We start from the raw sequence: 15,588 nt of genomic DNA on the forward strand, positions 1-15,588 counted from the left end.
ATACAGTTCATCAGTTGCAAACTAAAGAAAGAAAGTTTAACACATCTAGAAGATAATCTTATTCTGAATTCAAAGATTAAAATAAATTATATATTGTAATGATCAGTCATGAGGCTTAAAATACAGAGATACCAAAATAGCCTCTTTGTAACCCATTTACATGTCGTTACCCGAGGAAGGATTGGATAGTGTCAAACCTTGAACCAACGGTGTTGTCATGATGGTGTGTGATGTCCCAATGATTTTGTATTGAAATAGATGACCACTTTGGAAAAGATTTCACAATAAATAATTGGCCCGTTGAATACATAGAAAATAAGTGCAGGGGTAGGCCATTCAGCCCTTCGGGCCAACAGCGCCATTCAATGTGATCATGGCTGATCATCCACCATCAGTATCCCGTTCCTGCCTTCTTCCATATCCCATGATTCCGCTAGCCCTAAGAGCTCTAACTCTCTTTTGAATGCATCTAGTGAATCGGCCTCCACTGCCTTCCGAGGCAGAGAATTCCACAAATTCACAACTATCTGGGTGAAAATGTTTTTCCTCATCTCAGTTCTGAATGGCCTACCCCCAACATCGGGAACACGTTTCCTTCATCTAGCGTGTCCTTTTCAATTACAGTAATAGATATGGGAGATAATTCTAATGGAAATATTCTTGCTCATCCCCGACTTTAAAACAAAATATCCCCTTTTTCTGCTTTCTTGTGGCTTCCAGTGGAGAAACAAAACATGTAGATAGTTCTTAAGGAACTTTAATCTCCACTTGCATTGAAAGAATGAGCATGTGACAACATACCACAGGCTAGAAATGATTTGGAATTAAGGATTCAGGATAGGAAAGGGTGAAATAAAATCAACATGTATTATGTTTATGCAAAAAGGCAAGAGGATGGTAATTGTTTTTTGAAGGCCTAAAGATAGTTTTTTGAAGGCCTAAAGATTAATTATTTCTTCACCAGATGTAAAATACTAATTTCTCATTATTGCATATTTCAAATCTTAAATAATGGAAGGTGAAAAAGGAGGAATTTAGTAGATTATAGTGATTTCCAGTGGCTGCCTCTCCATTTCCTACGCAGTAACATTTTCTCAAGAAAGTAAGTCAAGTGCAACGGTTTATGCCGAAGAAATTTGCTCTCACTACTCAAAGGTCCCCATATGATGCAATCTTCTACAATTGCCCTTTCTTTCAGAAACTGCATGACTTTCATCAAGACTGCTTTAAAATAACAAAATAAAACAGAACATACTCACGTATGGGAATTCACTTGAGTTTCACTATGAAATCACATGCCTTTACCCCATCATGTCAAACCCATGTGTTATGTTAACAAGTCGAGATACATACTATACAATGGCAGACTGGTACATCGATAAGTAGCATGACAAAGGTAGGTAACAGGAAATTGAATAATTTGTCTACATTTTCAACAGCACTTCTTTATAGAGGTTTTCATTATTGTGATAAAAAAATTGTCAGGAATATCCAGGAGGAACACTGGAGATCCATTTATAAAGGTCCATAGAATGGAAATACATTGCCTTTGCCCTCTCTACCACACAAGTAGAGGCCAACACAAATGTTCCTTCTAAAACAACTTAGACGAGAAGGACAAAGGCTGAATTTTGATCAGCTCACCATTTAGGATAAAATAGATCAATAAGCCTGTGGTAAAATTCAAATATTCCTCCTTTAATGCCCAAATGACATCCAGGGAATAAAATATTTCTATTATCCCACTTATATATAAATAATTTGCAAAGAAACAATAGATTTTAAAATAATTAAATCTATGGTAGCCAAATTTACTGCACCATGAACATTCAATTGTGAATGCAGGAAAAATACAGCATTCTTGTGGAGGTCATTGCTTAAGTTGAATTACACTGGGAACACGTGGATCTTGTCCCTTTTCATTAGCCCTTACCTCTTGGAAGTTGTGCTGAGTGAATTTGTCAGCGATGCGGAGCAGTTCTCTGCAGGAGTGGGTGTCAGCAAAAGCTCTGATCCCAAGGCAGTTGGAGGGATCAAGTTGTCTTTTCAAGAACTCACAGCATGCCTCCTGGATCTCGGCCAGCTGCAGGAGGCAGGCAGCCGGCAGCAAGGTCTGTACATTCCCCTCTTCTACTGTTATCTGAGACGTGTAAGCAAAGTCAATTAAAAGCTCCATAGCTCGTTCGTCAATATCACGAATCACAACCTCCGTTTGCCGGCTTTCTGCAAGCTCACCAGTGAACATGGCTCGGAAGTAAGGACTGCAGGCAGATAGGATAACTCGATGTGCATAAATCTTTTTTGCGCCCACAACCAGCACCACGTCGCAGAGTTCCCGGTGCTTCCTCAGTAGGTTAATCACTTCTAAAGTCTGCCGGGGATGCTTGTCTGATACAAATGGCATCCTAGCTGGTTGTGGTACTCCCTCAGGCAGTTTGTTAGGATCGCCGAGCGTACATCGGCTTGTGACATCCATTCCGATTTCTCCTGGGCGAACACCAATACACCTGATAGTAGGAGATAGGGAGAGAAAAGAAAAGAGCATATCAGACTCAGAAATTTCCCCTCCATGCACATTATTTGCAATCCGTTCATGGTGTGTACGTTAACAATCTATCATATTAAAACACCACGTAAATCTAAGGCTGGATACTGTCCCAGTTGCAACACCTTGCTGTAAGCATCATTTATCCGGCAGCTCTAGAGGTGCGGAAAAAGATGGGACAAAAGAGTTGCGGTGTGCTTCACCCCTATCCTGAATCCTTAAGCACAGTTTGAGCTACTAAAGATAATCACTGATAGAAGATCATAAGCACATCAATCTTTAATCACAGAAGTAATGTCCAGATGGATGCAAAGGATGAAAGACAGAAGCCTTAAAATATATTTTAAAATGTTTCATAATCTGCACTCAGTGATCTACAAAATGGTGATAAAGTTAATTGTGTTAATCCATTAATAACAACATAATCTGTTACAATCTACTTAACCAGAAGGTGTTGAGGATTAGTCAGTGTAGTTCAGAAGAATGAATACAGGCAAAAGAGAGCAAAGAACAACAATCACAAAGTGGTGTTCACAAAATGACCACAGTTTGTCACTATTAATCACTAATATAGCAAATAATATCTGGTCACAAAGCCACAGTCAACCGTCAATTTCAGACAACCACAAGGAAAGAATATGGAAAAATGTTTAAACAAACTGTGGAACAATTACCAGATCTCACATCAGCATACCGTGATACCCAGCTCAAGAATGGCACAAGTCGTTGCCCAGAAATGAAATTTATACATTGTGGCATATCAAGTCCTCAAAAAGCAGCTAGGTTTCATAAATAATTTGATCTTTATACTATGTAATAAATAGAACACACACCAGTAGCACCATTAATGCACCTTTAATATAAACATGGCATATTGCATAGAAATGATTGGACATTTTAACTTTTCATCAATGTTATTCCTTTTCTTTGAGCAATTGGAACTTGCTGTGGTTCATTGCCATGAGTTCACTGGCATATCGCCCGTAGCTATTCTTGTACAAGTATTTTACTATGAGCTGGCGTATTTAGGTTAACAGCTGTCCGAGCTAAGATCAGCTATTCAGAATCCAGGAATCAATCCTCGGAACTCAAGTGTTTGTTACAGATTGTGCCTTTTTTTCCAAATTAGTACTGTGAGTATCTAACAATGAGCAGTTAAAAGATCAAAAAACAAATCCATTTCTAAATACAATACTTCGAGAAAATTGTATACATCTTAGATCATAGAACAGTGTAGCACAGAACCCAGCCCTTCGGCCATGTCTGTGCCAGCAAACATGATGCCAAGTTTAACCTATCTCCTCAACCTGCATGTGGTCCATATACCTCTATTCCCTGCATATCCACTGCCAATCTAAATGCCTCCCAAATGTGCCTGCTTCCCCCACCAGCCCTGGCAGTGCATCCCAGGCAACCACCATTCTGTGTAAAAAAAACTTGCTCCGAACGTCTCCTTTAAACTTTCCCTCTGGCCCTAAGCTATGTCATTGAGTCTTTGAAATTTCCACCCTGGGAAAAAGCTTCTGACTTTCTATTCCATCTATGCCACTCATGATTTTATATACTTCTATCAGGTTTTCCCTCAACCTCTGAAGTTCCAGAGAAACAGTTTGTTGATCTGGTGCAGGTTATGGTTTATTATTGTCACGTATACCGAAGTACAGTGAAAAGCTTTGTTTTGCATGCTATCCAGTCAGATCAGATAATACTATATGCGTCAACACAATCAAGTCAAACTCAAGTACAATTGGTAGAGCAAAGGGAACATGCAGAATATAGTCCTCAGCATTGTAGTGCACCAGCTTCATAGTCAAAGTCCAAAACCCGCAATGTAGTAGAGATGAATCAGGCAGTATCCTAGCTGATGGAAGGGCCATTCAGAAGCCTGATAAGAGGGGAAGAAATTGTTCCTGTGTCTAGTTGCGTTCCTGTGTCTGGTGTTGCATGCTTTCAAGCCTCTGTATCTTCTACCAGACGGGAGCAGGGACAAGGAGGAATGACCAGAGCGGGTTATGTCCTTGCCTATATGGCAGCTTTAACTGAGGCATTGTGAGGTGTAGATGGAGTCAATGGTGAGGAGGCTGGTTTTGTCTCCGCCCAACTTCTCCTCATAACTAATACCGTCTAATTCATTCAGCATTCAGGTAAATCTCTTCTGCACTCTCTCCAAAGCCTCTGCATCCATCCTTTACTGAGGCAATCAGAACTGCACACAATACTCCATATGTGCCTAATCAAACTTTTATAAAGCTGCAACAAGACTTTGTGACTCTTATACTCTATGCCCTAACTGATGATAACAAGCATACCATAAACATATATATTTTCTTTATCACATCACAAAATGTCCCACAACACTTTAAAACCATTTTGTGCACAGCCAAATGCCAAAATTATATATGTGTTTAAGAAGGAGCTGCAGATGCTGGAAAATCAAAGGTACACAAAAGTGCTGGAGAAACTCAGCGGGTGCAGCAGCATCTATAGGGCAAAGGAAATAGGCAACGTTTCGGGCCGAAACCCAAAATTATATATTTGGCTTCAGCTTGGCTTCAGCTTGCTTTTGGTGTAGTTGGTTGAGAGACGAATATTGACCCAGTTGTTGGGAGAACTTCTTGCTGTATTTTATGTGAAGCTACACGATGTTCACATCAACCAGACTACAGTACAGGTTCAAGTTCTGCAATTAGGTTAGATATTTTAGTTTTAGCGATGAACGTGGAAACAAGCCCTTCAGACCACCGAGTCTACTCCACCCAACACCCATACACTCTTTCTATCCTGCACATTAGAAACAATTTACAGAAGCCAATTTACCTACAAACCTGCACATCTTTGAAGTGTGGGAGGTAACCCGGAGCACCCGGAGAAAACCCACAAGGTACTCGGGAAAACACATCAACTCCATACAGACTGCACCCAATGTTAGTCATGATTAAATGGCAGAATACACACTCTGAATGGCGTAAATCTTGAGGTATCCTTGACTCTTGAAAGGCGCCCATAAATAATAAAATTTATTATTATTATTATTATTAAATCTGCTCTTATGACTTATGATTGTAGTCTATGGTTCAGGAAGTCGAGGATCCAGTTGCAAAGGGGTGTGCTGAGTTCTAGGTCCAAGAGTTTGAAGATGATTTTGGTTGGGATTATGGTGCTGAAGGCAGAATATTAGTCAATAAATAGGAGTCTGGCATAAGTGTCCTGGCTATCCAGATGTTCCAGGGATGTGACCGACCAGGGAGATAGTGTGGGAAACTGCCATGGATCAAGGTTATCTGGAAGGCTGGAGCCAATGTGCACCATGACCAACCAGCCTCTTGAAGCACGTTATGATTATCAGTGTCAGAACCACTGAATGCTAATCATTTAGTCACGCTACCTTGCTTTTATTGCAGGTTGGAACTTCAGAATGGAGCAGGGAGATGTTAAAGATATTTGTGATTAATTTCAGATCTTTCCTACTTTCTCCTCCCCTTCTCAGCTCTCTCCATCAGTCCACTGGCTCCACCTCTTCCTTTCTTCCTCCCCCCACCACCCTCACATCAGTCTGAAGAAGGGTCTCGACCCGAAACATTGCCTATTTCCTTCGTTCCATAGATGCTGCCTCACCCGCTGGGTTTCCCCCATCATTTTTGTCTACCTGTGAATATTACTGCCAGCTGATCGGCATTGGCCCCGAGGACATGAACGAGGACTCCACCTGGGCCTATTGCTTACCGTAGCTTCATAATCAGAAGGACAATCTGACATCTGCGACAGTGACTGGGGGCGCAGATGCACCCGAGGCTGACAGAGGGACTTATGTCTTTCCATCGACCATTTGGAAGAAGGTATAAAAGTTGGGAATTTTACAAAAACTGCAGGGTAAAGAGGAGATCATACTTTGGATACCATGTATAACATAGGTCTCCTTATTGAAGCTACTTCCAGTCTATGTTAGGACAGTTGAAGTTTCTTCTTGTCACTACTCTACAGCTTTTGCCCATCTATGATTTCGCTTCAGATTAGCTTCTCTATATTCTATAACAGGTGGTTGCTTTGAGCTGCTGGAGGACCAGAGAGGGCAAAGAAGACGGGGGGGAAGAAGAGAAGGGGGGGGAGAGAAGAAGGGGGGGGGAGAGAAGGGGGGAGGAAAGAGGAGGGGGAGGGGGGGAGAGAGAGGGGGGGGAGAGAAGGGGGGGGAGAGAGAGGGGGGGAGAGAAGGGGGGAGAGAAGGGGGGGGGGGGGGGAGAAGGGGGGGGAGAGAAGGGGGGGGAGAGAAGGGGGGGGGGAGAGGGGGAAAGGAGAGGGGGGGAGAGGGAGAGAAGGGGGGGGAAAGAGAGGGGGGGAGGGGGAGGGGGGGGAGAGAGAGGGGGGGGAGAGAGAGAGGGGGGAGGAGAGAAGGGGGGGGAGAGAAGGGGGGGGAGAGGGGGGGGAGGGGGGGGGAGAGAGGGGGGGGAGAGAGGGGGGAGAGAGAAGGGGGGAGAGAGGAGGGGGGGAGAGAGAAGGGGGGGGAGAGAGAGAAAGGGGGGGGAGGGGAGGGAGAAAGGGGGGGTGGGAGGAGAGAAGGGGAGAGAGAAGGGGAGAGGGGAGGGGGGGGGGGGGGGGGGGGAGAGAGGGAGAAGGGGGGGGGGAGAGGGGGAAGGGGGAGGGAGGAGAGGGGGGGAGACATTGGGCAGAGGGTGGTGAAAATTGCCCAACGCAGAGGGGAGGGCTCCCCTCCATTGAGTGGGGGAAAAGCAAGCGCTGTCTGCGGAGGGCGGGAGCATCGCCAAGGGACTGCTCTCACCCCAACCCAACTGTTTACCCTCCTAAGATCCGGGAGGCGCTACAGGTCTCTCCGTTGCCGAAACAGCAGGTCGAGGAACAGAGGAGAGGGGGCTGTCACTCTACTAAACAAGTACCCTCGGTGAGGGCCAATCACCAGGGGGGGGAGATTTTTTTATTCAAATCGTTTGCTATGTCGCTCTTCAGAGGGGAGATGCTAAATGCATTTCGTTGTCTCTGTACTGTACACTGACAATGAGAGGAAATTGAATGGAATCTGAAGAGGAGAGAAGGGAGGGGAGGGAGAAGGAGGGGGGGGGGGGGGGAGGAGAGGGGGGGGGAGGAGAAGGGGGGGGAGGAGAGAAGGGGGGAGAGAGAGGGGGGAGAGGGAGAGGGGGGGGGAGAGAGGGGGGGAGAGAGAGAGGAGGGGGGGGGGAGGGGAGAGAAGGGGGGGAGGAGAGGGGGGGAGAGAAGGGGGGGGAGAGGAGAGAAGGGGGGGAGAGAAGGGGGGGAGAGAGGGGGGGGAGAGAAGGGGGGGGAGAGAAGGGGGGGGAGAGAAGGGGGAGAGAGAGGAGGGGGGGAGAGGAAGGGGGAGAGGAGAGAGGAAGGGAGGAGAGGGGGGGAGAGGAAGGGGGGGAGAGAGAGAAGGGGGGGAGAGAAGGGGGGGGGGGAGAGAGAGGGGGGGGAGAGAGGGGGGGGAGAGGGGGGGGGGGAGAGAGGTGAGAGGGAGAGAGAGAGACAGGAGGGAGGCAGAGAGGAGGGGAGAGAGAGGGGGAGGGAGAGAGGGGAGGAGAGAGGAGGGGGAGAGAGGGAGGGAGGGAGAGAGAGAGAGAGGGAAAGGAAAGAGCGGGGGAAAGAGAGAGGGGGAGAGAGTTTAAAGATGGTCGACTTTTGGCTCCTGTTCCCAGCGGAGAGCGACAAAATTACCGTTTCCCTCCCCGTATCCACGAAATATCAGGAGGGGAGAGAGTGAGAGGGTAATATGTAGAGAGAGGAGGGAGAGAGAGGGGGGGGGAGAGAGGGGGGGGAGAGAGGGGGAGGAGAGAAGGGGGAGGGATGAGAGAAGGGGGGGGGAGAGGAGGGGGGGGAGAGGAGAGAGGAGGGGGGGGAAGGAGGGGAGGGGGGGGAGAGAGAGGGGGGAGAGGGGAGAGAAGGGGGGGGAGAGAGAGGGAGGGGGGGGGGAGAGAGGGGGGAGGAGAGAGAGGGGGGGAGAGAGAGGAGGGGAGAGAGAGGGGGGGAGAGAGAGGGGGGGAGAGAGAGGGAGAGAGAGAGGGGAGTCGTGGGAGGGGAGGAGGAGAGGGGGGTAGAGAGGAAAAGAGAAAGGGGGGAGAGAGGGGGGGAGGGGGGGGAAGGGGGGGAGAGGAGAGGGGGGGAGAGAGAGGGGGAGGAGAGAGAGGGGGGAGAGAGAGAGGGGGGGGAGAGAGAGAAGAGGGGGGAGAGAAGGGGGGGAGAGAAGGGGGGAGGGGAGAGAGGGGGGGGGGAGAGGGAGAAGGGGGGGGGAGAGAAGGGGGGGGAGAGAGGGGGGGAAGAGAGGGGGGGAGGGGGGGAGAAGAGAGAGGGGGGGGGAGAGAAGGGGGGGGGAGAGAGAGGGGGGGAGAGAAGGGGGGGGAAGAGAAAGGGGGGGAGGAGGGAGGAGAGAAGGGGGGGCGAGAGAGGGGAGAAGGAGGGGGGAGGAGAGAGAGAGAGAGGGGGAGGCGAGGAGGGGAGAAGAGGGGGGAGAGGAGAGAGAAGAGGGGGAGGCGAGAGAAGAGGGGGAGGCGAGAGAAGAGGGGGAGGCGAGAGAAGAGGGGGGAGGCGAGAGAAGAGGGGGGAGGCGAGAGAAGAGGGGGAGAGAGGGAGGAGAGAGAGAGGGGGGAGGTGGAGAGAAGGGGAGGGAGAAGGAGTGGAGACACTTTTAAGAAGTATAATAAAGCGAGCATTTTACCTACCGGTCGGTTTTCCCTGGCCCTGAAAACTCCAATGAGCCAATCAAAATGCACGGTCAGCGAAAGAGATTGCCAACAGTTGCCCTCGACTGCCTGTAACTAAAGAGCGACCCCACTCCACTGCACTACGAGTCAAAAAGAACCATGCCGACCAAATTTTATTCACGGAAAATTTTTCAACATGCTGAAAAATATTCCGCGACCTGGCTGAGGCCACGAGTATTCGGGGACTTCCCTCAAGCATGAAGGAGAAGGGGCAAGGGCAAACTCGTCTAAACTCGCAGATTAGGTCGCCGCAGTTGGACAGCCCCTTGACAAATAAAATGTTTTTAATGTGTATTAAAACGTGCACAGAAATATTATCTTCTAAAGCTATAATTGTCACATTCTGTCAGGTGGCAACCCACAAAACGAATCCTTCTGAAAAAGAAGCGTGATATCTAATTAAAAAAATGATACATTCTAATTATTTTTGTTCAGTTTGTATGTAACATGCAATTGTTTTGCTCACTACTGGAACAAGAGGCTGTTTCAAAGAATGATGGCATCAAGGATGTAGGAATGGTATGGGACTATGGTTTTGAGTTGGACTGACTAGTGGAAAAGATTCAAAGGCCAAAATCGCCTCTTCCTACTGGTACTTCCTAGGTTTCTATGAAAACAGTTGTAGAACAATTCCAAAAACTATTGAAAGCAAATCTGCTTGATGGATGAAACACATGGTTTGGATAATAGGACGAGAAATTGTAGAAATTGATCTTAAACATATTTTACTTTTTTGCTGCTGATTACACCCAACAACGCGCAAAATTATTATAGTTAACTGTATGCTTATTCATTCTTCCAATTAACACGTGGGTTTATTCCAGGTGCTCCAGTTTCCTTCCCACATTCTAAGTAGTACGGTAGGTTAGTTGCTCACTGTAAATTGCCCCTAGTGTGTAGGTTAATTATGAGAATGTGAGTCCCACAAAAAAAATGGGTTATTGTAGAATTAGTGTTAAAGAGTGCTGATGGTTAGTGTGACTCATTGAGCTGAAGGGGCTGTTTTCGTGCTGTGTCTCTATGAAAGCTATTTGTCATATTAATGTACTTATGCCAGGCATTTCTCTGTAATTATGCACACTCCCTACAATATTTATACAGGTGTCGACATCACATGAAATAAAATGTACTTGTTATTTTGTACAGATTTTCACATGCTCAAGCAGATAACTAAAGTTATGCACAGCCAACTAGTTATTTCTCGAGACAATAGAGAGACTGCAAATGCTGGAGATAGACACAAAATGCCGGAGCAACTAAGCAGGTCAAGCGGCATCTCTGGAGAAAATGGATAGGTGACATTTTGGGCCAGGATCCTTCTTCAGACTGATTGCAGGAGGGGGCGGGGAGGGAGGAATTGGTAGCAAGAAAAGACCAGGACAAATCAGTGCCGGCAACATATGACATAACGAAAGGCCGAATGTGGGCAAGGGACGGTGTGATCCTATGAAAGATACTTTGTTGCAAATTGTGGAACTGGTTAGCTGACTTTTAATAGACGAAGAAGGAAGCAGGGAGGAGAGTGTTTGCAAAGTTACCTAAAATGAGAGAATTCAACGCTCATACCGCCGGGTTGTAAGCGATCCAAGCAAAGTATGAGGTGCTGTTCCTTCAATTTGCATGTGGCCTCACTCTGGGAATAGAGGCGGCCCAGGATAGAGAGGTCAATATGGGAATGAAAACTAAAGTTAAAATAGTTAGCAACTGGGAGATCACAAAGGCCTTGGTGGACCGAATGTACAGTGCCCTCCATAATGTTTGGGACAAAGACCCATCGTTTATATATTTGCCTCTGTATGCCACAATTTGAGATTTGTAATAGAAAGAAAATCACATGTGGTTAAAGTGCACATTGTCAGATTTTATACATTTTTGTAATTGCTCAGGTGTGTTTAATTGCCTCCTTAATGCAGGTATAGAAAAATAGAAAATAGGTGCAGGAGTAGGCCATTCGGCCCTTTGAGCCTGCACCGCCATTCGATATGATCATGGCTGATCATCCAACTCAGTATCCTGTACCTGCCTTCTCTCGATACCCCCTGATCCCTTTAGCCACAAGGGCCACATCTAACTCCCTCTTAAATATAGCCAACGAAACTGGCCTCAACCACCCTCTGTGGCAGAGAATTCCACAGATTCACCACTCTTGGTAAAAAATGATTTTCTCATCTCGGTCCTAAAAGACTTCCCTCTTATCCTTAAACTGTGACCCCTAGCCTGGACTTCCCCAACATCGGGAATAATCTTCCTGCATCTAGTATAAGAGAGCTCTCAGCACCTAGTCTTTCCTCCAGTCTTTCCATCACCTTTGGAAACTTCAAGTCAAGTCAAGTTTATTTGTCACATACACATACGAGATGTGCAGTGAAATGAAAGTGGCAATGCTCGCGGACTTTTGTGCAAAAGACAAACAATCAAGCAAACTATAAACACAATCATAACACACATATTCTTTTACATAATAAATAATGGAAGGAAAAACGTTCAATAGAGTTAGTCCCTGGTGATAGGCGTTTACAATCCGAATGGCCTCTGGGAAGAAACTCCTTCTCAACCTCTCCGTTCTCACCACATGGCAACGGAGGCGTTTGCCTGACCGTAGCAGCTGGAACAGTCCGTTGCAGGGGTGGAAGGGGTCTCTCATGATATTGTTGGCTCTGGAGTTGCACCTCCTGATGTATAGTTCCTGCAGGGGGGCAAGTGAAGTTCCCATAGTGCATTCGGCCGAACGCACTACTCTCTGCAGAGCCTTCTTGTCCTTGGCAGAGCAATTCCCAAACCAGATGGTAATGTTCCCGGACAAGATGCTTTCCACCGCCGCTGCGTAGAAGCACTGGAGGATCCTCGGAGACACTCTGAATTTCCTCAATTGCCTGAGGTGGTAAAGGCGCTGCCTTGCCTTACTCACGAGTGCTGAGGCGTGTGATGCCCATGTCATATCCTCGGAGATGTGGACTCCCAGATATTTAAAACAGTTCACCCTATCCACAGGATCCCCATTTATCCTCAATGGAGTGTACGTCCTCGGATGATGTGCCCTCCTAAAGTCCATGATCAGCTCCTTCGTTTTTGTGATGTTCAAGAGGAGGCTGTTATCCTGGCACCAGAGTGCTAGACCAGCCACCTCCTCCCGGTAGGTCTTCTCGTCGTTGTCTGAGGTCAGGCCCACCACCACAGTGTCATCAGCAAACTTAATTATTGAGTTGGAGCTGAACCTAGCCACACAGTCATGTGTGTACAGGGAGTACAATAGGGGGCTGAGGACGCAACCCTGGGGCGATCCTGTGCTCAGGGTGAGGGATCTTCGATGTATTCCCTCCCATCTTGACTACCTGGGGCCTGGCGGTGAGAAAGTCCAGGACCCAGGCACACAGGGAGGTGTTGAGCCCCAATTCCATTAGCTTCCCGGCCAGTCTGGTGGGGACTATCGTGTTGTAGGCTGAACTGTAGTCTATGAACAACATCCTCACGTAGCCCCCCTTCTGGCTATGGGAGAGAGCGGTGTGCAAGACCTGGAAGACCGCATCGTCCGTGGATCTGTTCGGACGGTATGCGAACTGCAACGGGTCCATGTTCCGAGGGAGGAAGGTGCAGATGTGTTTCTTCACCAGCCTCTCAAAGCATTTCATGACTACCGAGGTAAGGGCCACCGGACGGTAGTCATTCGGACAGGCTGGGGAGGCATTTTTTGGTACCGGTACAATGATGAATTTTTTTATTGCTGTTTATCAACATGAGGACCAAAAATGAATGTCAAATAAGCCATTATGAGACTGAGAAACAAGAATAAAACTGTTGGAGACAGTTACCAAAATCATCTGTTTGGAACATTATTAAGAAGAAAGGGAGCACTGGTGAGCTTACCAATCATAAAGGGACTGACTGGCAGGCCAAGGAAGACCTCCACAGCTGATGATAGAAGAATTATCTCTATAATAAAGAAAAATCCCCAAACACCTGTCTGACAGATCAGAAACATTCTTCAGGAGTCAAATGTAGATTTGGCAATGACCACTGCCCGCAGAAGACGTCATGAACAGAAATGCAGAGGCTACACTGCAAGATGCAAACCACTGGTTAGCTGCAAAAATAGGATGGCAGGGTTACAGTTTGCCAAGAAAAGAGCAACCACAGTTCTGGAAAAAGGTCTTGTGAACAGATGAGACGAAGATTAACTTATATCAGAGTGATGGCAAGAGCAAAGTATGGAGCCCTGAAATGGGGAGGGGGGGGGGGACTATGCATAAACACTGCTGTAATTTCTACATGGTGAAACCAAAATGTATAAAAATGGCCTTTATTAAAATCTGACAATGTGCACTTTAACCACATGTGATTTGTCTATTACAAATCTCAAATTGTGGAGTACAGAGGCAAATAAATTTCATTTTAATTCAATTAATTTAGTTATCTGCTTGAGCATGTGAACATTTCATTTCAGGGCACCATAATGTTTGGGACACAGCAATGTCATGTAAATGAAAGTAGTCATATTTAGTTTTTTGTTGCATATCCTTTGCATGCAATGACTGCTTGAAGCCTGCGATTCATGGACATCACCAGTTGCTGGGTGGTGCTCTGGTGATGCTCTGCCAGGCCTGTATTGCAGTCATCTTTAGCCTATACTTGTTTTGGGGGCTAGTCCCTTTCAGTATTCCCTTCAGCATAGAAAAGGCATGCTCAATTGGGTTCAGATCATGTGATTGACTTGGCCACAGAATTTACCTTTTTTTAGCTTTGAAAAACTCCTTTGTTGCTTTAGCAGTATGTTTGGGATCATTGTCTTGCTGTAGAATGAACCGCTGGTCAATGAGTTTTGAGGCATTTGTTTGAACTTGAGCAGATAGGATGTGTCTATACACTTCAGAATTCATTATGCTACTACCATCAGCAGTTGTATCATCAATGAAGATAAGTGAGCTAGTACCTTCAGCAGCCATACATGCCCAGGCCATAACACCCCCACCACCGTGTTTCACAGTTTAGGTGATATGCTTTGGATCTTGGGCAGTTCCTTCTCTCCTTCATACTTTGCTCTTGCAATCACTCTGATATGTTAATCTTCATCCCATCAGTCCACAAGACCTTTTTTCCAGAACTGTAGTTGCTCTTTTAAGTACTTCTTGGCAAACTGTAACCCAGCCATCCTATTTTTGCGGCTAACCAGTGGTTTGCATCTTGCTGTGTAGCCTCTGTATTTCTGTTCATGAAGTCTTCTGTGGACAGTGGTCATTGACAAATCCACACATGACTTCTGAAGAGTGTTTCTGATCTGTTGGACAGGTGTTTGGGTTTTTTTCTTTATTATAGAGATAATTCTTCTGTCATCAGCTGTGGAGGTCTTCCTTGGCCTGCCAGTCCCTTTGCGATTAATAAGCTCACCAGTGCTCCCTTTCTTCTTAATGATGTTCCAAACAGTCGATTTTGGTAAGCCAAAGGTTTGGCTGAAGTCTCTAACAGTTTTATTCTTGTTTCTCAGTCTCATAATGGCTTCTTTGACTTTTATTGACACAACTTTGGTCCTCATGTTGATAAACAGGAATAACAGTTTCCAAAGGTGATGGAAAGACTGGAGGAAAGACTAGGTGCTGAGAGGTCTTCTGCAGAGAGTGGTCAATGACAAATCCACACCCAACTCCTGAAGAGTGTTTGATCTGTCAGACAGGTGTTTGTGGACTGTAAAAACATTTTACAGAAGTGAATGCTGGCCTTATCTATCAGCACTGGAAAATAGAAACTATAGATGCTATATATATTTGAATAAAAATAGGAAATACTGGATGTACTAGCAGGTTCTCCACGCAATAATCTCCACGCTGATTATTTCCACAATTTTCTGTTTGTATTTACCTCTCAGCACTCAGCCTTACAGCAGCATTGATATTTGTTCAATAACTTAAATATACTTGGGTTTCTAAAGAGATTTATTTTAAGAAATATCCAATTCGACATCTACAAACCTATTTTTTTATTGCTTATAGAACTACAGTGTTTCAAACAGATTTCAGAGATGCACTAACACATTCAACACAAAAATACTCAACTCACCTGCGCATTAGCTGTCCTTCCATGCACAGTCAATAGATTCTTGTTTCCTTTAAATTCTTTTCTATATATGAAAAAATAAGTGAAATAAACAAAACTGCTATTCAATTCTACTGGACAGCGTTGCCACATTAGCAACCCAATCGCTATTCCAGAACTTCAAAAGTGGAGATATAAATCTTTTCAGACAATAATGTGGTCTCCTAAATCAACAGTCCGATTTTTAAGCACATTTCAACCAGTACTTAGTTAATTCAACAATATGAAGGTATATAA

The 15,588-nt window shown here is 45.8% G+C and overlaps 1 protein-coding gene across 2 annotated transcripts in view; it reads right to left on the minus strand.

Moving 5' to 3' along the window:
• Positions 1-15,588, minus strand: part of klhl20 (kelch-like family member 20) — a 56,830-nt gene that overhangs the window by 31,474 nt on the left and 9,768 nt on the right. For both annotated transcript variants that reach the window (XM_055641993.1, XM_055641992.1), the window contains exons 2-3: positions 15,316-15,376; positions 1,934-2,507 (exon numbers count right to left, since the gene is read on the minus strand). In XM_055641993.1, coding sequence (XP_055497968.1) covers positions 1,934-2,507; positions 15,316-15,338 — 597 coding nt within the window. In that variant the 5' untranslated portion in view covers positions 15,339-15,376. The remainder of the gene's footprint in view (positions 1-1,933; positions 2,508-15,315; positions 15,377-15,588) is intronic.

Source organism: Leucoraja erinacea, chromosome 10 (assembly GCF_028641065.1).
Source record: "Leucoraja erinacea ecotype New England chromosome 10, Leri_hhj_1, whole genome shotgun sequence".
In the NCBI taxonomy this organism is placed as follows: Eukaryota; Metazoa; Chordata; class Chondrichthyes; order Rajiformes; family Rajidae; genus Leucoraja; species Leucoraja erinaceus.